Below are 23630 nucleotides of genomic sequence, written 5' to 3' on the forward strand. Positions count from 1 at the left end.
ATTCATCCAAAATCGTGGACTGCAGGAAGTGAACTGCATGATGTTGAGCAAGCAAATATCTTTGCACAATGGTTGTTGAATTTTGATGAAGGAAATGTTGGCGATGCAGATTCTAGACATACCTAATGATCTTCTAATTTATGGATTCAATTGATCTTATCTTCGATCTTATTGAGTTTTTTTTTATCTTAAGAGGCGGTTCCGTTGGGAGGGGCGACGGTCCCTAGACCGGATATATAGGTAGGCCGGAATTTTATAATTTTATGTGTGTGTGTATTGAAAAATATGTATTGTTAATATTTAAACCCAAATACCCACTTCATTATCGTTTATGCAATTTAAAATAAAAAATTTGCACATCCCAAACCATAACCTAATAAATAAGTCTACTTAAAAATTTAATAGTTTAAATAGAAAAACAAATAACCAATTCTTGGAGACGGCCCTGGTTATCCTTCCAATCTTCATATTTTAAAAAACTCCATATCTTTCAATGAAAAAGCCATTATGGTCTTGATCAAGCTTTACACTTGATCAGGGTCAAATGCACCAGTCAAATATAGAGAATTATCTGTATCATGATCACCTTAAGGTAGTTAGACAGATATGGTGTCAAATCATGAAGTGTTTGTGGTCAGTGTTAATAATTAATCGATTTTATATTATGAAGTTTGTTCGTGATTTCAAGATTAAATGTAACAAAGAGCAATTTGCGACAATATGATTTAGGTTGTAAATTTTTTTAAAAACATTCGGGTTTTGAGTAATGTAATAGGTTAGGCAATTTCACACTATCATATTGAATCTCTAAAAACCATTTGATAAAATAGGTTCGTTACATAAATCTCAACTCAAGAACACCAACAATCGTCCATTAATTGCAAGTGGTGCAAGTAAACCTTCACTAATTGACTAGCAATTGTATGCAATATAGAATTGATAAGAACAATCTGAACAAACCCTAACACGAGCATCTATCATAACAATGATCATATCACAATTTCAATGATGCAAGAAAACCTTCAACATAGTGATTTCATAACAATACGATTACAAGAAATTGTGTTTCAAAAAGATAGATAATGATAAAACCCTAAATATTACAAATTTTAAACCCAAAGATTATCAATGGTTGATTGGTTGCTCATGTTGTTGATAAAATCTTCAATCTTGTTAAATCCGAAATTGATTTGGGATTGATATGATGAAAGAATAGCTTTTTCTCTTCAATAATGGTCTCCATAGTCTCAAAAGATTAATATCCTTCATAATCATAATTTTATGCCTTATAGATCATAATTGTGTCTCCTATCATTTAATTTGGTCCAAAATTTTAATGCTCTAGTTTTAGCAAAGGGTACTCTTGCTCAACAATATACTCTAATTTGAGAGTATGATACTTTGATTCAACAAAATATAATTAAAAGTTTCTGAGCTACGTTTCTTATCAATTCATTTATGCTGCCACAATAAATGATACTCTGATTCAATAAATGATATGCTAAAACCAACTTTTGTCCAAAGTCTCTAATATTGATCATGCACGAGTTGTGTTGAGTGTTGACTTCCCGTTTGTTAGTTTTATACTTTTAACCCCATCACAAATTATCATGGTACTTCATGTTATTCAATTACATGCTTCCTAATTGCGTCTTTAACGTACTAGAACCTGAAAATCAAAAGCATGCTTGAAATATCACATTCTTAAACAAAAACTAAATAAAAACACTAAAATTAAATGCTTAAGCACACGAAATATAACTGACCGTCAGTACTCACCTGGCGTACTAAATGGACTTAAAATTTCGGGGTCACCACATCACAAGTTAGTAATAAAGGTCGAAGTTGCAGTCATGCTACTACGATATATTAATAAAAAAATGGTTTATGCAACGAAACTCGACTAAAGGTCCTATCACTTATTACTAGGATTTCGTGTTATAGAAGCTGAAGTAATATTGCTACTCGAACTTTCATTCCTAGAATTTGTTTAACACCCAAGAAGATTCCATTTAAGTTTCATAGAAGACAGCCTTCTCTTGTTGTATGCTTTACCATGACGATAAATAAATCCAAGGCCAATCGTTATCCAGAGTTGGTTTATACATTCTATTTTTTTTTCTAGAGACAAAAGTAGAGATAGACTTAAACTCATAATTGTTGATAAAGATGATAATCTTTCAAATAGGACATCCATAAAATAAACCATAAAATAAATTATTAGAGATTTGTAATTCACTAATTTGTGTATGAAGCTATACATACATTTGTAAATTGTAAATGCATATACTACGTATTTATTTATATTTTTCTATTAATTTCACAACTTTTGTATTCTAACTTCATGTGTAACACAAGTTCATAACCTAATATGTATGTAGATAATATAAATTAATTTAATTGATTATTTCTTGATGATCCCAAGGAAATGATTAATAATAATATTTGAGATGTAAACCAATCAACTTTATTAATTCTTTGGGTGAATTTTCCGCATAAGTTTGGTCCCCGGCGTCTTTAATGTATCAAATGGATAACTACTTGCCCATTTTGTCAACACTCTTTATCTAACACATATTCATATATATTATAACTACTATGTCTTTTCCATAGCAATTCGTCCACCCCAAAAATGGTTCGAATGTGACATTGTGGGACCATGAGAATCTTGTACATTTCAATTTCAATAAAAGAGTTTTTCACCAATAGAATTGATCAAATAATAATATTGATAAAAATCTAAGCTTTATTTTTTTTCTTTAAATATGTAATTTGTGGTTATTTAGTTATGGTATCGTAATGAATGTAAATAAAGCCGATGCAATTAGCGTTGACTTGCCACTGCAATACCCGGGTTTCACCGACCGTGTAAACGTTTTATAAATATGTTATTTTTGTTATCATAAAGCTATACAAATGTTTTAGGTGTTTACTAATTTAGTTTTTGAGTTTAGTGGAAGTATCATAGCGAAGCTTTTTTTAGAACGGGAAAAGAAGTTACACATAAAAATTATGGTTAGAGAAAAGTAACCAAGCATTGAAAAGCCAAAATTATATGTATAGAAGTGAATTTTGAAGCCACTTGGTCTAATAGAGAATAACTTTTTTGTTCATAGTAATTATCTAAAGAAAGGAAAATTGCAAAATGGTGTAAACAACTAGCTATGTCTTCACATCGTTTAATGATAGCTTCATTTCTAATCTTCCAAATGTCCACAACATAGTAAAAATAATTCCTTCAACAACATAAAGACATTGATCATACCAAACATAGAACTACATGGGACTCATAAGATTCGGCCTTGAAAGTTGTAGCCAGGGGCGCATAATGAAAGGAAAATCTAACCCCTTATCAAAGAGATTTACCTGAGTAGGTTGCTTGCCAAGAGAAAACTTCGAAACAACAATGATAATTTTTTTAGGAACGCTTACATCAGGGGATCTCCGCGAGCAAATTCTTATCAATCGTTTTCCTTATATTTTTAACTACAAAATCTGTTTGAGTATCAAACTCCCAACTCCAAGAAACATTACTGTTTGACCAATGATGTTGCTCGAGTGTAACATCCCACATCGGTTAAGGAGGATTACAGAACCTTCTTTATAAGGAGGTGGATGCATCTTACTAATCTATTAAATCAATACAATGTTCCACATGTCCTTCTACTAGGATGTCCACCTATGATTCTATGTCACCACATTTCCATTCCTAACACTCTCTATTATGCTGTCATGTGTCAAGTGAACCACAAAACCCAAAAAAAATAAAAATCCGGTCCATTTTCCAGAACCCACAAACCATTCAAGCAGTAATTTTTCTCTCTACTCTCTATACGAACATACCAAACCTAATCCGCCGCTACTCTTCCACTAAAGTTTCGGCCTTCATATTCCGACTTCTCAATTATTGACTATGTTATACTTCAATTCCATCTGTGGAAAGGTCTACAATCGTTTCGATTCCGGTCAAATCATCTTTTGTCATACGAGATGTGATAAGGTTTTTTGCTCGCAATTGATGGTTCGTATAACAGATCGATTATCCGGTCAACATAATAAAGGTAATTAACATACGATTTTTAACCTTTAGATACTTAATCTTACCGGAATAAGATCCGATGAATATTCGAATGGATTTTATAACTGTTATTTATAGATCTAGATTATCATAATTGACATCTATCCTGCCAAACTGTTATAAACGTAATTTTATGTTTAATGATATTCTCCGGCCATTTTTTAAATTTTTTCATCATTGACTTTTAGCCCTGCTTGTGGTGCGCACATATGATGTATATATGTGTGAACCCTCGGGTGGGCAAAAGTAAAATTGCACTAATTTTGACGTTATTTTACTAATCTCGTGAAAATAACGTTAAAAGTGACGGACGGTTAATCAGACATCATGTAGTGGCGTTGATAGCCGAAAGACAAGGGTACATGCACCGATCAGCCGGTGTCCCGATGATTGAGTGCTATGTGCCTTATGTCCAAGGCTTGATGCAAAACTACTATCGAGCCGGGTGTCTCACCGAAAGCAGCCTCTCTATCCTTATAGGGTAGAGGTAAGGCTGTCTACATCTTACCCTCCTCAGACCCTACCATAGCTTTGCTATTGGTGGGATATACTGAGTACGATGAGTACGATTGACTTTTATCCGGCCAAACTGTTAAATTAAAATTTCCGGGCAATATTATAATTTAATATGGAATTTAAATATTTTCTTCATAATTGACCTGTTAATTGTTTTCCGGCCATTTTCTAATTTATTTATTTTTTCTCGACCAATTTTCGTTCGCGTTTTTATTTTTTTCAGGCCAATTTACTATTAAATTACTATTTAAATTTCATATTAAATTATAACATTCATGTTCCAAATATAATTTATTCTATGATTTATGAAAAATTAATTTACCTAATTGTTTCCATGATTAGTTTACGTTTTGACATCAATGTAAATTCAAATTCAAATTCAAATTATCATTCACAATATTGAAAGTTTTGACTAAAATGACTATATATAAGGAAATATTTTAATTAGTAAGGTTGTTTTTTTAGAAATCGGTTGATTATAGTAAAACTTATTTTAAGTAATTATAATTTTAAGAAATTATAATCTGTCGAGGCTTCCATTTTAATTTTTTGAAATTTAAAATTTGAAATTTAAAAGAAATACAAGAAATCGGTTGATTAAATTAGCAAACACTATGTTATTTTTTGAAATTATAATTTACAATAAAATTTCAAAAATGATTATATTCAAATTTGCTTCAATATCCCGTATATTTTCATAAACAAAAGGTTATTTTTGGATATTATATTTATAATAAACCCATTGATTATATTCCATTTTATTTTAAGAAACTTTCTAATCATAATACGTTTAACAAAATTAAAATTCTCTACATTCTACTATATAATGTCTAAACACATATTCATTTTTCATAATCATATCCCTTTTCTTATTTTCTATCATGTAAGCTTTAACAGTTTTGATAATTGTGTTTAGTTTTCGGCCACTTTATTTAACAGTTTTATATTTTCATTTTAAGCATATGACAATGGAATCTCAGAACTTTACCATGCTGAATCAGATTGATGTTCTCAAAACATCAACATCAACTCTTAAAGTTAGAGTTCTGAGACTTTGGAGCATAAAAGATAACAAAAATGTGAATGAGGATTTTTTGATCGAAATGGTTTTAATGGATGAAGAGGTAAGTGTGTATTTATTAATCTGTATATATGTTATAGTTTCTGCAATTTTTATTATTCAATAATTTCTTATTTCTTTATTGACAGGAGAATCGTATCCAAGCCACAGTTTACAAACAGGATATCTACTGATTCAAAAGATTCATCAAGGAAAGCTCAACTCTTACTATAGTTAATCCGAGCGTTGGTTTAAATGGATCAAACTACAGAATTATTAATTGTCCAAATAAATTAGTGTATGGACCAAACACTCATGTTAATCCATGTAATGAGTTTGAAGGTCGTCTGTTTGGATTTAAGATGATTTCATTTGAATCCGTAATCAAGAAGGAAATTTCTTTGAAGTCCACGATTGGTAATTTATTTAATTTCTTTAGATTTCCAGTTGATTTATTACTTAATTTATTTAATTTCTTTATTTTAGATATAATTGGTCATGTGGTTCATGTCTTCAAGACGAATGTTTCAAATGTCAAAGACAAAAACAAACGTACAATGGAGTTATGTGATTTAAGGTACCACTTTTTTTATATATTTTAATAAAAAAATTAAATAAACGACTTTATCTTCATTCTGAACACTTATTTTTTTGTAGTGGAAATTTTGTGTATCTCACGCTATGGGATCATTATGCATCCGAGCTCTCTAAATATGTTGTTGATCATTTTGATCAACCACATGCCGTTATTGTTCTCCAGTTTGGTAGAGTTAAGTATTATACCGGTTCTGATGGTAAAGGTAATTATGTTTACTGTTTTCAAGTTAATTGAAAGATGAGTATATCATGTTAATCTAATTAATCACTCATTAATATTCAATTTTTGTAGAGAAAGTCTATGTGTCCAATTCTTTTGGATCTAATGTTAGCCGTTTGTTCATTAACGACTATATTGTTTGAGATAGAAGAATACAAAAACCGGTATATTATTTTGTTTTCTTTATTCTGTTTACTACATTAGTTTATGTTATTTAAATTTTAGCCCTTTTACTTTTTATTAAATGTCTAATTTTTTAATATGTAGTTTGTTTGTTTTGCTCATTGCCAATGATGTCGCTATTCGTAAACCGATTCCAGTCAAGATGCTCTCTTCTGTTGATGATGAGTTTTTGAAAGCTACAGATTTGTTTAACATTTGTGATATTTGTACCATTATATTTGTAAGTTAATTATTAAATTAACTATTTAAACGATTATATTGCATAACTTGTTTTTTACTTATTTGCAGCCTAAGAATATAATTATCCTTGGTACAATTAAGGCTATATGTCCAGATACAGAGTGGTATTACATTGGCTGTAATACTTGTAGCCGTAAACTATTGGAAAATATTGGTGAAGGTGTAACTGAATATGAATGCAAAACAAAAAGATGCAATGTGTTAGGTGTTCTTCCTACACCTAGGTACTTACTTAAAACAAATTCATTTTTTTTTACAAAATATTCAATATTATGTTTTGCTTGCTATTAACCTATTTTACAAATTATATAGATTCAAGATAAAGATAAGGGTTCAAGATTCTACTGGTGTTGTGTCGTTAACTCTCTTCGATAGAGATGCTAAGATGCTGATCAACAAAACTGCAGCTGAATTGATTGACTCTCAAAAGCAGGTTTATTTTCAATTACTATAATTTTTTATTATTATATATAATTGTTCACAATTTGAATTACTTAATATTTGTCACTTATATTTTTTTATTGAATGAGGTTGAAAATGTTGGATTCCCTCCTGAGTTGGATTGTCTTTTAGAAAAGAAATTTGTTTTTAAAGTCGATGTGGCAGAGTTCAATTTCAGAAACAGTGTGGAGGATTATGGTATAAACAAGCTTACTGATGACACTAATATTCTCACGGAATTGCAGAAAAGGCAGCATAGTCGTTTGGTAATTATTTAATTCATGATTCATTTTATAGTTAATGTTATTTCCATTAACACAAAGTTTTGTTTCCCTTATAATTTTCAGCAAACCGATTCTAATTCTGTTTCATTGGGAGCATCTATGTCAGAATTTCAATCATCCAATTCGGTTTCCGTTAAGGTATATATGTTTCTTAAATATGATACTTCAAACTTATATATATAGGTAAGAGTTAACATTTGTGACATGAATTTTTGATGTTGATTACTTTTTTAATAACAGATTTCAGATATTGGGGATAACCAGACTCCAAATTCAAATGTTGATGGTGAGGATGTGGCAAATGAGCAAAAAGGAATTTCAACGTCTTCTGACGATAAACTTAAGAGAAAGTTGGTTGAGGTTTTTGAAGTTGACGATCAACCTAGCATGTCTTCCGCTAAGGTTAAGCCAAAGACTTGTGAAGAGATTGGGAAGACCAATGAAGCATGTGATGGTGCAACTATTTTAACACCTAAGTTGGAGAAGGATGCTAAGTGAGTGGTTAAACTTTGGTTCATACATTGATTCGGTTTGGTTTGACATCTTAAGTATTATTATTACTTTTGGATAATTTATGTTTGGTTTTTTAAACATGTGTTTTTTGGAGTGACTATCTTTGCAACTTGGTTGTTTAGTTTCATTTATCCTTATTTGAATGTTTGGTTATATTTCTGTTTGGATTTATTTTTCATTATTGTTGATTTTTTGTTGTATATATAATCTATTAATAATGAGACTGTCATGCATTTTCTATGTGCCACAAACCTAATTTATATTCCAAACTAATTTTTATTTACAATAACCTTTGCTTTCTATGATATGAAAAGTATAGATTGGGTGATATCTAAAAATATATAGTTTTGTGCTTTTTATTTACAATAACCTTTGCTTTCTATACTTGTAAGACGTTTTTTATATTTGTTTAGTCATAACTTATAAATTGTTATTAATTTATTAATAAGTATTTCAATTTTCGGATATATATGTTTGAATGAATAGCATTGTTTAAATTTCAATTTCAAGTCAAAATATTTGAAATATTTATAATAATAATAATAATATCTAATAAAATATTACAAATATAGACTTACTATAGATGATAATTATATAGATATAATCATTTAACTCATTGGAAAAATAAACCGTCACTTCATTTATATATTTTATAATTATCATTTTAATTAATCATCTTCTTCTTCTTCTTTTACAATCTAAAGATTTTTGATAACAAACTACGATTACATTGCCAACAAATGTCGACCATTGTGAATTGGAAGTTTTCAACTGTTTTACGTAAGTATGAATTTCTGTTTAGTGATTTCTTCATGATACAAAAAGATAATATGGACTCGGTGATGATGTTTAATAACCTCCTTAAGCATCAGATTCATGAGATTGGTGTTCCAGAAAGTTTCTCCTTGTATTCAAGAAACCAATCTCATCAATCTGTTACGTGAATACCTTGATGATCTCCACCAATATGTTTTACCGTTTGAACATGTTAGGGATTGGTTTTTTTATCCAAATCATAACAAAGTTGTTATCAACTTTGAGAATGGGCAGTATAAAAATTTTAATCCTAACCAACTATTGTCATGTGATGATTTGTTCCTTTGAGAGAGCTAGATATGTTGAAGTTATCTAATCATAGAAAACAAATTGCACATCTTGAGTTGGAAAGGGAGGTGAGTTTGAAGGTTAAATGGTTAGCCGAATGTGCAAACTATGAAAGTGATTATGATGGTTATCCCGAAAGTTTGTTGTCCGATGATGAAGGAGAAGGTAATATATTAATGCTTAAGATATTGTTTATACACTTAAAAATATCAGTATATTGTCAACATCTTTTTATACCAACTAATAACTATATTTATGAACTTTACATATGTAGTTCGGACATAAGAACTTTGTAATGCTTAGATTTTATTAATTATTATACATGTTATGTTCGGTTTAATTTAAATGAATATTGTGTTGTTTTTATAACTTTTCAGGTGTTTAGGAAATGGGACTTTATGTTGGTATAACTTTTGAAGACTTTGATGATGTTTTGATATCAAAGAACATGGTTAGTGTTTTTGTTAATGTCTTTTGGTGGCTTGGTTTAATTTAAGTAATTTTAATTTTGAAGTTTGAATCTTAAGACATTAATGTAATTTTATAATACTTTTGTAACAAATATGAACAAGTAGTATGTTAACTTAAACGTATGTTTAAATTGATTTTTATTAGTCACATGTTATTCCATCCGCGTGTCACGCGGGTCTATACCCTAGTTCCCCATCATAACGTGTTTTGGGCGCTTAAAGGTAGTGGATTAGAGGATAACTCAACAGTTAAGCATGCTCAGGTGTAAGTAGTATCATGATGTGTGACCTCATGGGAAATCTCCACCTGGCAACCAAAAGAAAATTTGTGAGATGATGGCGGTTCGTCCCGACCAAAGCGGACAACATTATGGGTGCGGTGAGTAGTTAGGCTGTTACATCGAGAATAACCTAAAGGGACTCAAACTGGGTCGATTCATTCATCCTCTAAGCTAACCAACCAACTTCATGTCGTTTTGATCTTAAGTTGTATTTGCTTGTTTTTTCTAGCAATTATTTTTTTTATAATAAGTTGTATACGAGTATTTGTTTTATGTGTTGACAGATTAATTATTTTTCAACTTAGTATCGTTTTTGTAATAAACTTAATTAACCCATACCAACTAAATACACGTTAATACACCACCACCACAAAGAGTTTTTACCATTGGAATTCAAATAATATTATTGAAGAGAATCAAGGTTGACAAGTGATCCCACATGATGGCATAGTTTCACTAATGTCATTTTATGTGTGCTATATTTTGCTTTATTATGTGTATTGGAGCATGCCAAAAGGGGTCAACATGCAAATTCATGGTATAACAAAGTTGGCTGGTGCTTAAAACACGTTGTCTTTTAACATTGTTTGTGAGAATGAAATATGATTTAAGTCACAAGTCATACAAATTTTGGAAAGTTAAAACTTTATTATTATTATTATTATTATTATTGTTATTATTATTATAGTTTTTATAATTTTTTTATATTGTGGATCAGGTTTAGATAATGTGTTAGACAAGACCGAAAATGTCACACCTTATAATAAATGCGAAGATTAATGAATACCATGTTCAAGTAAAATCCATCAAGCCATGCTCATGTAGTGTTTAAGACACTTGCACGTTGGCGCACCACCACATGTGTAATTTTCTAATTGGTTTTTCAATTCACTATACACACGTGTTAATACAATTCTCTCTATGGCTCGTATTAATACTTCAACGACGATTTTAGACTAGGAAACTACGATAACTAATTGAGGTAAAACAATGATCCAAGAACCTAATATGAATACTTTCAATTCTATATATACTTTGAAACCTGACCAAAACGAGCCAAATTCGAATATAGGATAAAAGTAGAGAATGGGTGAATCTAAACCGGTTCGATCGTAAAATGTGAATTCGATAAAATTGGTTGTTTTTTTTAATGCAAGTTGTAAACATCAAACATTAAAACACCATGTCAAAATTGAAGATAACTTAATAGGAAAATAAAACACAAGTTCATATTTCTTTTGTTGGTTTGTACCAATCCGAAAACCAACTTTTAAAGCCTCCAATCAAACCGTCACAATTGACTTTCATTTTAGTATGGTGTTCACACCAACTTTTAACATAGAACCATTTTTCTTACTCGTATCGAATTAAACTAAAAAAATGATACAATAGGTTAAATCAGGAGGTTTAACCGAGTTAAATAGTTTACATTGTCATTTCATATAATGCAACTTCAACTCAAAAAATAACCCAAAAGTAATCCATAGTAAAATATAATCCAAAAGTTAATTCATAATAACAAAAATAATACAAAAGCACTCGATTTTCAAATATAACACAATAATTTACTTGTTTCGATGTTAATCACTAGGTTAAAATTATTATTATTTTTAAATATGGGCCAGAAAATATCAAAAATCTCTTGAACTTAAACCGTTTTGTCGGTTTAAATCGATATTTTAGAGAATAAAAAATACCCATCAGTCTGATGTTCTAACAAACCACCCAAAAATACTATGCTCAAAATACCAGCCTGATATGCACAATTTGGTATTACTGGTTCAACCAGTCGATATGAACCGGTTTTAAACACTTGATACAATATTGACATTACCCTAATGTTGAAAAAAAAAACAACCTTAAAAATAAAAACATTAATGTAGTCAAAATATTGTGAGACCACACAACACATATAGACATGTGTGAGCCGTCGTGAATTGGTTGCTACGCGCGAAAAATATTAGTCAACCCAAGTGGGGCCCACACGCACACATTGTAACATAGAACACGGGTTCGAACTTTTATCTCCTTGATTATATTTGAGCCAAAGAGTTTGGTTATTAACTTATACCTTTTTATATATTTTTTAAAATGTTAAACTTGAATGACATTTTGCTATAAAGGTTTGTTACTAAAAAGAGAGTGTTGTAAAGTTTGTTAATATTTAACATAATTGTATCGTATCAATCTTAATTGTAGCGCATAGCTGATAATGATCTATACTTAATACATGATTAAGATATTCCTTACGTTCACTTTCAATGTCAAGTGTAAACTTATACTCTTCTCCTAAAGCCATGGCCGGCCCAAGGGCCAGCGAAATCAGGCATGGGTTTTAGGTCCATACTTAATTAAGGCCTTTAAATTCATAAAAACCATTATAAATATAGATATATTATAATGAACAAGATAAACTAAAAAATATGTATGGTCGGGTGGCAAGCTTGGCTGTTGTTAAGCTTTATGTCATGAGTTCAAAACTTGTAGCAAACATTTCTTATTATTATTATTATTATTATTATTATTTGTCATAATGGTCATTAAAGAGCCACAGAATTTCATTTCGATTTAGGCCTCTAAACTCGTTAAGCCAACCATGCCTAAAACTAACCCTCTATGTCTAGAATGAACGACTGATAATGTGTATTTCAATCGGAATGTCGTATATTGTTAGAAAGGAAACAAGTGAAAGTTAGAATTTAGAAGTGTCATTGGTTACATTGTCAACATGAATTATTATCGGTCAATAGTTTATAGTTTGTATTATTAAAGTCCAACATGTCTAAATACAATTGTGTATTTTGATAATAATGCTTGATATTTTGATTAAATAATATTAATATATTTTTCGCTCAAAATTTTATTTTATAAAGTGACATAAAATTTATGGTTAGGTTTAGGTTAAACAAGTTAGAGCCAGTTGCTTCTCAAACTTACAAACACGTCTAGTCAAAAGGATCACGCTCAGGTTAACCTATGAGTTTCGTGTGTAGGACTTTTTTTATATAAATATTTGTGTAAAAAATACGGAACAACAATGTTTTGCATATTAATACTCTCATATTACAAACTTTAAACCAAAGATAAAATGTATATAAAACAATTGCATCCACTTTCTAAGAGGGTTGTACGTCATGTTCACGTTAAACATAGCTCTAGTGCCGATAGTCCATTACAAACCACCATTACCACGTCGTTGACGTTAGTGAGCCGACGACCATGAATCCATCTCAATAAAACTACAAGTGGTTAAGTAAATAGCTAAAGAGCCATTGAAGTTACAAACCTTAAAACTCAACATTTTGTAACACCATGTTTTCTTATATAAAGTTTTTTTTTAAAAAAAAACAAAAAAATGTAAAAAATAATTTGAAATGATGAATAAGAATTTCAATCAGGATGAGTCATTACCATTACAAAATTGATTATATTGAAAAGACAATAATGCCCTTTGAATGACGTCAAAAGGTTGGGATCACAAAGGATAAATATGTCATTTTAGTGAAAAAAATATTATTAATAAAAACAAGAGATTTAAAAGCATGTTCATAATGGTTGTGTCATAAATATACAATATATTATATATTAATTAATATTATAATGGATTATAGATGAACTAAGTGTAAGAAATTCTCATAACTTTAAAAAGCTGGCAGACTTAATAATATTCGATAAATAAAGTGTCTGTAGAGACGTACACGATTAATACCTAGTAACTCATATTTAAATGGTACTATCTTCTTTGTTTTGTTTGAACGAAATTTGTATTATTAAAATTCAATTTTTGTTTCCGGATATAGTCAATGCGTTACGGGTGTATAAAGATTACGAAAAATAAAACTGAGGAACGAAAGATTGTTACCTCGTATTTTTAAACTTTATGAAGATTTAAAACCAACCAATCATAAGACATAAATGATGTTGCCAATCTTAATAATTAATTCGAGTAGTGGAACGGACCCGATTTGCTATGGATAATGGCAATGGAGATTTGATATGGGTACTTTGAAGATCGGTATTGACCAACCCGATGGAGCCCCTGATACTCTTATTAGTGAAATGAATTTAAATCAAATTTAAATATATGATTTTTTTTTGAACTAATTTGACTCGAATATTCTAGCAGGGCCCCTGATACGCCCTGTTTGTGGTGCGCGCATATAATGTATATATCTGTGAACATTCGGGTTGGCAAAAGTGAAATTTCACTAATTTTGATTTTATTTTACTAATCTCGTGAAAATAATGTTAAAAGTGGCGGAAGGTTAATCAGTCATCATGTGATGGCGATGATAGCTGAAAGACAAGGGTACATGCACCAATCAGCCGGTGTCCCGATGATTGAGTGTTAACTTATGGCCAATGCTTGATGCAAAACTACTATCGAGCCTGAGGTAGAGGTAAGGTCGTCTACACCTTATCCTCCTCAAACCTTACCATAGCTTTGCTATTGTTGGAATATACTGAGTACGATGATGATGATAATATAGTTTTTATTTTTTATAAAACACATAGTTAGTCATTTACATATATTATTTATTTTATTTTTGTTTATTTATCTAGTGGTTCGGTTTATTCGAATTAACCTAAGTTCAAATTATTGTTTTGAAATATTTTATGTTGATTTAAATGCAACTTTAGTTTCAACAATTTGCATTCTTTAATAACATAAAGACTAAGATGTAAATAGCTGAGTTGTTCATGAGTTACCCCAGTAATAAAAGATTGAATCGATCTGAGTTAAAATCTCAAACTTAAAAACAAGCTCACATGTCTAATAGACAAGCCCGAGTATGAAATTCATGTTACATGCTTGGGTACACCTACGATCCTAAACCATGTTATTTATATGAATATAGGTTATTACTTTAATATACTAAATGTGTATCAAATACAAGTTAATATATATTTATAGTGTATATATTTAAACTAATTTTTTTTTCTCACAAGACAAGCTCGAGTTTTGAATATAGAGCTTGATATAAACCAAACTCGGTCTTTGTTAAGCTAATGTAACCGAGATCTCAAGATGTGCCAACTGCCAAGCTAAATGACTCAAGGGTCAACCTTGAACATGCTTTGGCTCAAACTCGGGCTCAACTTTAAACGAACCCAAGTTGATTCTTTTACACCCAAACAAAACCAGTTTAATAAACACTTGAAAATAAACCCATTTCTAGTACTTTCATAAAACTAATAATAAAAATAAAAACCACCAAAACATGTGTCTAGAGGTGAACATAAACCGGGTAAGATCCGTGAGACCCGAACCAATCAAATCCGGTTATATTACAATAAGGTTAGCCCCTAAGTCCTAAGAGTAACAATATTAGCCGGATCCAGGCTGAATCAGGTATGACGGGTAAGACTCGCTAGATTCAAAACAATTAAACCTGATTATTTACAATAGAGTCGGATATTAACATGTTATCTCATCACCCTCTTTTAGAAGAGTCTCTACACAAAGGCCAACTCAAAAATAATAATAATAATAATAATAATAATAATAACCAGCTGGTTGTGGGTCCCACACTCCATCGTCAACCGTCGTCTTCTCCTTCTTCCTCTGATCTCCTCACCTCTCTCTCTCTCTATATATATCTCTCTCCATGTATATATACATATATATATATATGTATGTATACATCTGTCCATAATAATAAAGTTTTGATTTTTATTACAAATGAAGCATTAAAACCTTACAAAAACCAAAACCCATCTCTTATTCTTTAATTTCTATTACCCCAACAAATCTTAACCCCAAAAGCCTCTTACTTTGCATATTTCTAGAGAGAGAGAGAGATATTATATATATATACACACACACAAAAGCAAGTTTTTTTTATATGAAGAGATTGAGAAAGAAAGCATTGATGAGTTAACAAATTCATGTAGAGAAAGAAGAAGATATATATACATATATATATATGTATATGTATATGTGTATGTGTATATTATTATTATTTGGGAGCATATAATTGGATACAAAAGGTAAGTTTTTTCAATACCCTTTAGCTTAATTAGTGTAATATCACTTCAAGCAGATCTAATTCAAGTTTTTTTTTTTTTATTTTCAATTTCAATTAGTTGATTTACTGATTTAGGGTATTTGAAAATATTGTTTTTTTTCTATATTTGGGATTAGGGTTTGTTTTGAAGTTTATTAAAGTTTTCATTTTTTGGGATTGATTGAAATATTTCAAGAAATAATAATAATAATAATAATAATAATATTAATAATAGATTTAAGAGATCTGGAATTAACAATATGAAGATATTATATTATCTTTATTATTCATTTGTGGAATAGATTCTGTTTATCTTTATATATGTTGTGTTACAAGTTATTGCCATTTGTGGATTAACATCAATTGGATTGCTTCACTGTGCTGCTTACTTTCTTTAGCTAATTGATTTTATATGGATCTTGGATTTATTATCTGTCTGACTCATCTATCTGATATATATGAGTGTATTGATTGATGTGATGATTGTTTTCCTATTTGGGATTATTTTTTCAGTTGGTTGGTGATCAAAAGAGGTGATTTCAAGATATCTTGATTAAGGTTCTTCAGAAATGAACAAAAGTTTTGATCTTTTGGGCTTGATTGCAGAAGATTGTAACAAATCTTGATTAGGGTTCTTCAAAAATACAAAAAGTTTCAATCTTTTGGCTTGATTGAACAAGATTTCAAAAAATCTTGATCGGGGTTCTTCGGAAATACCGAAAAGTTTCAATCTTTCGGGTTTGATTCAACCAGATTTGAAGAAATCTTGATCAGGGTTCTTTGGAAATCCCCAAAAGTTTTAATCTTTTGGGATTGATTCAACAAGATTCCAAGAAATCTTGATTAGGGTTCTTCGAAAATCCCCAAAAGTTTCAATTTTTCGGGTTTTATTTAACAAGATTTCAAAAGATCTTGATCAGGGTTCTTCGGAAATACCGAAAAGTTTCAATCTTTCGGGTTTGATTCAACAAGTTTTCAAGAAATCTTGATCAGGGTTCTTCGGAAATACCGAAAAGTTTCAATTTTTCGGGTTTGATTCAACAAGATTTCAAAAAATCTTGATTAGGGTTCTTCAGAAATCCCCAAAAGTTTCGATCTTTCGGGTTTGATTCAACAAGATTTCAAGAAATCTTGATTACGGTTCTTCGAAAATCCCCAGAAGTTTCAACTTTTGGGTCTGATTCAAGAAGGCATGCTGGAAGAAAGATCTTTTTTGGTTTCAAGAAGCTTCAACAACACAGACAACACTTGGGTGGGTTTTATGAGTAATTTCAACATCGAGAAGATCGAATCTCATCACGAAAAACGACCGTTAGACATCGAAGATGAAGAAGAAATCATCCACCCTCCAAAAGCCCGCAAGCAATCTCCCGATTACAACAATCTCGATCAACCCGACAACAATCAACGCCACGTGGGCGATGACTCAGACTCGAGCCAATCTCCCGATCACAACAATCTTGATCTTGAATTAGGGTTTCTTGATCAACTCGACAACAATCAACTACACGCGGGCGATGACTCGGACTCGAGCCAATCTCCCGATTACAACAATCATGATCTTGGATTAGGTTTTCTTGATCTTTCACTAGCCTCGACTAACCAATCCGACAATAATCAACACAACGCGGGAAATGACTCAGATTCAAGCTCCCTAATCAACGCCATCGGTCGAGACAACTCGATTAGCTGTCTACTCAAATGCTCAAGATCCGATTACGGGTCAATCGCATCACTAAACGGAGCGTTTCGTGACCTGATTAGAACCGGTGACATTTATAGATTAAGAAGACAGAATGGTATTATCGAGCATTGGGTTTATTTTTCGTGCCATTTGGTCCAATGGGAAGCTTTTGATCCTATGAAACAACGTTGGATGAATCTACCAACAATGTCATCAAATACGTGTTTTCAGTTTTCCGATAAAGAGTCTTTAGCGGTCGGGACCGAGCTACTTGTGTTAGGAAAAGAAGTTCTTGATAATGTAATATACAAGTATAGTTTGTTAACTAACTCATGGTCATCCGGGCAGTTAATGAACCAGCCCCGGTGTTTATTCGGGTCCGCGAGTCTCGGTGAGATTGCAATTGTGGCCGGAGGGGTCGACCCGAGTGGAAATATTGTGAACTCGGCAGAACTTTACAACAGCGAGTCGGGTGCGTGGGAAACGCTTCCGAACATGCATAAACCGAGGAAAATGTGTTCGGGTGTGTTTATGGATAACAAGTTTTATTTGATCGGTGGGATCGGTGGGGCCGACATGAATCCGTTGACTTGTGGTGAAGAATATGATTTGGGGACAAGGGTATGGAAGGAAATTCCAAATATGTTGCCGGTGAGGGGGGGCGGTGCCGCCAACGAGGCGCCACCATTGGTGGCGGTTGTAGATAACGAGCTGTATGCTGCTGACTGTGCGGATATGGAAGTTAGAAAGTATATTAAAGAACGGAAAGAATGGGAAACGGTCGGAAGATTGCCCGAACGGGCCGATTCGATGAACGGTTGGGGGATTGCGTTTAGGGGGTGTGGTGATCGCGTTATTGTTATTGGCGGGACGAGAACGAGTGGGGCGGGGTTTATAGAAGTGAATTCGTGGGTCCCACGAGACGGGCCGCCTCGATGGACTATGCTCGGGTGGAAACAATCGAGTAATTTCGTGTACAATTGCGCGGTTATGGGGTGCTGAAGTTGGTGTTTTTTTCATGGGCATATGATTCTTGATCATGGGTAACTCACAACTATTTCAACTAAAGTTTTAATCTTTTTTCATATTTAATTATTCAGGATGAAGAAAAAACAGATTTTTACTTATAAAGATTAATGATTTCTTGGAAAAAGATAATCTTGATTATGTTTCTTGAAGTTGTTAAGGGTTTTAGAGGGTCTAATAACTTATCTTTTGTAGGTAGATTTGATCTATATGTTTTTTTATATCATCTTTAATTACTTGACATTGCTAAAAAATGAAATAAGTTGTCAATAACGCGCGCTTTAAGCGTTTTGTGTTTGTTTCGAGTTGTTTTTTCGGTTTGGTTGTTATCGTTTTTCGCATTGTGGATCATGTTTGGGTCGGTTCAGTTATGTGCTAAAGTGTTTCAGTTATATTTTTATATATTATCGGTTTCGGCTATAAACAGTTCGGTTAATTTGGGTTGAATGCATGTTGACTTAGTAATTTTGTTTGGTTATTATGGTTATGGTTTGGTTATTCGGTTTATGCATGCCTGTACATATGCTTACCTCTTAAGAGTTCTTCAATCGAACCGGGCTTAAAAGAGCTCGAGTCTAAAATATAAGCTTTTTAATAGACGAGCCCAAGCCTGAAGTTAAAATAAAAGTTATTAACGTACAACTTTAGACCGAAGATTTTAAACATATCAAATGTGGGTGTGTAAGTGTGTAACGGGTTGGAACAAGACCGAGTCAAATTCGATATGGGTCAGAACGAGTTTGGGTCAAATAGGACATTTGACCAAAATAGGTTGTGTCAAAGCTGGCACCACCATCACCTGTTCTAAGTTAGCAAGGTTTATATATCGTCTCATTTAGACCAATTGTATATATGGGCGTGTAACGTGTCAGAACGAGTTTGGGTCAAAGCCGCCATCATCGCCATCTGTTCTGCGTTTACTAGGCTTATAACTAATGTCTCATTTTGGATCAATTGTATAATTCTGCATCATACTTTTATTTGACCAATACTCAAATAGTCAAATGGAGCATGATTATAAAAAAAAACATAATAATAATAATAATAATAATAATAATAATAATAATAATAATAAAATAAAAAAAACTTACACTGCAGCTTCAAGAAATGGACCAAACAATATTATTTTAGATCATTGAACCATATAAAGTTAATGTGTTTCCTAAAATCACAACTTACACAAACAACTGGTCACAAAATTTTAAATATCATGTGAGTTCATAACATTAAGCTAAAAAAAAAACTTCAAAAAGGAAATCCTTTATGTTGATTTTTTTTCGCCTTTTCAGCTAACCGCTTTACATCTTTTGCATCGACATAGCATCTCATCAACTCGTTAGCAGTCGCGGGAGGGTGGCAATCAACAAACACCTTCAAAAACCTCTTTTCCGTCATCCTCAAAGCCGTGAACACCTTGGGCCCGTTTACACTCGGGCCAAGTCCCATATCATCGATCTTCGCAGCTAAAGTTATACGCGGCTTCAACACCGTTTCCAAGTTTCTATAAAGCAAAAACGGGTACTTAAGTACAACCCGAGCCGGCTGCTTCATAGTCGCCACCACAAAAGTCATGTTTCTTTGAACTTTGTCAACCGATAAAGTCAACACGAGCGGTGACATACCCACAAGCCGAAAAACCTCGTCTTCCAAAAACCCAAACTTTTCAAGATTCGCTACTTTCTCACGTATCGTTTCGAGGCGCGAGATTGCTATAAGCGTGACAACGTATTTATACATTTTCGAGTCTTTCGAGGTCCCGGTTTTTCTAATGTATTCCAACTTTTCGGCGTTTAATGACGTTCTAGGTATCATAGTCGGTCGGGAAAGTAACATTAGCGTTAAATCTCGACCGGTTATACCCATCGTGCTATACAATTCAACGATGGGTATAATCAGGTTTTCCAAATCATAAGTTAGAATAGACGGGTTTCTAAGAATGACTTTTTGAAGGGTTTCTTTTGACCCGAATAACTGTTCTAGGTACCGAACACGTTCATCAAGACAACGGTTGATTCTACATCTTAAGAAACGAGGCCTGCAGCTAATCATTTGAAGCAAACCTGGAGGAGTGAATCCGAGATTTTGAAGAATTTGGAGTTTCGATTGGAGTTTATCGAGTCGGGTTTTGTGGAGTGATGGCATACGTTTAAGAATTTTAGATATTTGTTGACTGTTACATCCCCATGCTTTGAATACATCTTCACATGTGTTCGGTGGTAACTGATACTCTTGGAGTGAAAAGGAAAACAAAAAATAGGTTAAGTGTTATAAAATAAAAAATAATAATTGGAGTATGAAATTTTTCAAAAAAATAAAACAAAAAATAAAATATAATAATAATAATAATAATAATAATAATAAAAATTGAGACCTGATTTTGTTGTGGTTTGTGTTTCTTATCAGAAATGTTGGAAGCTGCATCCATCATCTGAAGAAGACATTAAACAGACTAATTTCAGCTTTGCATGAATCTTTATAATATGGATTAATAAGTTTTTAGGTGATAACATCAATCTATATTAGGCCTGTAAACGAACCGAACAAACACGAACACGGGCCATGTTCGTGTTCGTTTATTTAACTTTAAACGAACACGAACACTTAATCGAACAAATATTTTTTGCTTATGTTTGTTTATAATCTAAATGAACAGTTCAAGAACATTATCGAAAAGCATAAGCGAACATAAATGAACAAATGTGGATGAAGACAAACTAACATAAATTATATTCTATTCATAAATACACGAACATTCACGAAAATAAATAAACGAACGATACATGTGTTCATGTTCGTTCTTTAATTAAATGAACACAAATTTATTGTTCATGTTCGTTCGTTTATTATATAAACAAACTTCCCGCCAAACGGTTCACGAACCAGTTCGCTGAACATTCAGTTCGTTTACATGCCTATTCTATATATAATGCACTATGAATAGAAAACTCTTGTTATAAAAGTAAAGAATTTGCAAGAAATTTGATTCTTTTAAAAGACAACACAAAGTAACAATAAGCAAAAAAAAAAAAAAAAAAACTTCGGGATAAACAGGCTGTGTTCGTGTAAGCCCACAAACACATACGTCAACTGTCATGTTCTGGTTTATGCATGCCACGATTTTTGGGTCCGTGTCATGTTCATGTAAAGTTTTCGGGTTCATGTCCGGGTCCGTCAACCCATGAAGCCGTGAACGCGACCCAATTAACTCTCCTAATCTCAATACTCAAGACTTTCACTTTACTTATGTTTGAGCTATTAATCAATCAATGATGACTAGAAGAAAACATTTACCTTCATGTCAAGCACTGGTTCATCGGTTAACTGAAAACATGTTGAAAACGGCGCCCTTAACTGATCCCTAATAAACGCATGGTCACCACCAATGACATAACTAGCCTTATGTGCCAAATGATCTTGGTTAAGCAACACACCGAACCATCTTTCCTGCAGACGACACAGAAACACAACTACATGACATAAATGAAATAACAACATGAATCAATCCACATAAAGCTTCAAGCTTTCATAAAAATATAGTAGCAAATATTCCATAAATATGTTACACAAGCAAATGCACAGCGTTAATGAACACGGATTACTTACTTTAATTCAACAAGATAGACAAAACTAGGCATTTCTGATTGCATTCTAAACCCCTATACTGATAACTTACAGCTGCAAACATTAATAGGCCTATAAACAATAGAAAATGTGGCATAAACATTAACCGAACGTCCGGTAAACTGTTCATGAACCGTTCGGTGGAAAGTTTGCTTATTTAATAAATGAACGAAGATGGATAATTTTTTTTGTTTATTTAACTAAACGAACAAACATGAGCACATACTTCGTTTGTTCATTTATGCTTGTTTATTAACATTAATTTATACTTTTTATATTAACAAAAAATAATGAAACGTTGTAACATGTACTTAATGTTAGAGGCTGCAAAAAAACCGGTTAACCGAACTGACCCTAAAATCAAACGGAAATTGAACCGGTTTGAAACCGGTTTGGAACAGATTGAACCCGTAGGTTCGGAACCGGATTGTAATTCTCTCCATCGAACCGAAACTGGCCTCTACTTAATGTTTTAAACCACACCGGTTTTGGGTTTTAAACCGGTTTCTGCACCTTTACTTAATGTTTTATATTTGTTAGCTTGTTTCAAGATAAAGTGTCTTCATTTATGTTGTTTTATATAAGGCTGTTTAAAAAGCTTGTGGCTCGCTCGATAAAAGCTCAAATAAATCTAGCTAAAAAAACTTGATTTGAAACAACCTGAGCTAAGTTGGCTCATTTTTGTAACCGAGCCAAAATCGACCATGGCTCGGCTAGTTGACTCGTTTAATTTCAAAATCAAGCTCAAGCCTAGTTGAGCTGCCTCCTTTAATTTCAAGCTCGAGCTCGACTCGTGAACAGCTCTACTTTTATACTCAAGTTTAGATTTTTAACGAACGAACACAAAACGACAAAATTAGGTGTTTCTGATTCACATTCAAAAACCCAAAATTAATAACTTAAAACTACAAATTAACAGTCTTTATAAACAACCCACAAATTATTCACCAACCCAAATCATACCCACAATGCAAAACCCCAAAACCCTAGAAACTGAACATTAACATAATAATAATCAGTAAATAATTGTACGGATTGAAATTAACTTACAGTAAAGAATGATGAGAGGACACGTGGGTTATGCGATTGAAGGGTTTTTGTTGTTAATTTGAGATAAGTCGCCATTGTTGCAGATACAATTAACGTTAGAAAGCTTTAAAAAGTGAGACTGTAGGGGCTGAATTGTAATTTAGTTTAAGATCAGGGGTTGAATTGAAAGTTTTTTTTTTAAATCTCAGAGTTGGGCTTTGGATCAGTAGGGGTGCACACGAGCAGACTCGTTAAGCTCAAGCTTGGCTCGTTTT

The 23630-nt window shown here is 32.2% G+C and overlaps 1 protein-coding gene and 1 pseudogene across 2 annotated transcripts; one reads left to right on the forward strand and one right to left on the reverse strand.

Moving 5' to 3' along the window:
• The first annotated feature begins 16513 nt into the window (after positions 1-16513).
• On the forward strand, positions 16514-18930 carry LOC143614929 (F-box/kelch-repeat protein At1g26930 pseudogene; annotated as a pseudogene). The gene is made up of 2 exons (XR_013150376.1): positions 16514-16718; positions 16895-18930. The product of XR_013150376.1 is annotated as an F-box/kelch-repeat protein At1g26930 pseudogene (transcript).
• A 1020-nt stretch (positions 18931-19950) lies between these two features.
• On the reverse strand, positions 19951-23546 carry LOC143614932 (uncharacterized). Its single transcript, XM_077088226.1, has 4 exons — positions 23377-23546; positions 21997-22149; positions 21077-21133; positions 19951-20925 (listed from the first exon to the last, which is right to left on the reverse strand). Exons 1-4 carry the CDS (start codon positions 23449-23451, stop codon positions 19951-19953), a joined length of 1260 nt encoding a protein of 419 aa, XP_076944341.1. The 5' UTR covers positions 23452-23546.
• Positions 23547-23630: the final 84 nt, after the last annotated feature.

The sequence above is a fragment of the Bidens hawaiensis genome, unplaced genomic scaffold (genome assembly GCF_021521415.1).
Source record: "Bidens hawaiensis isolate Kalapana, Puna unplaced genomic scaffold, B.hawaiensis_p1.1 tig00041427_1, whole genome shotgun sequence".
NCBI lineage: Eukaryota > Viridiplantae > Streptophyta > Magnoliopsida > Asterales > Asteraceae > Bidens > Bidens hawaiensis.

Excerpts from the sequence above, each read along its gene's own strand:
- LOC143614932 (XM_077088226.1), bottom strand. The coding sequence starts at position 23,451 with ATGGCGACTTATCTCAAATTAACAACAAAAACCCTTCAATCGCATAAC. Across the intron at positions 22,150-23,376 it reads TCCTCTCATCATTCTTTACT|GAAAGATGGTTCGGTGTGTT; the intron begins GTAAGTTAATTT and ends TGTCGTCTGCAG. Across the intron at positions 21,134-21,996 it reads AACCAGTGCTTGACATGAAG|ATGATGGATGCAGCTTCCAA; the intron begins GTAAATGTTTTC and ends TGTCTTCTTCAG.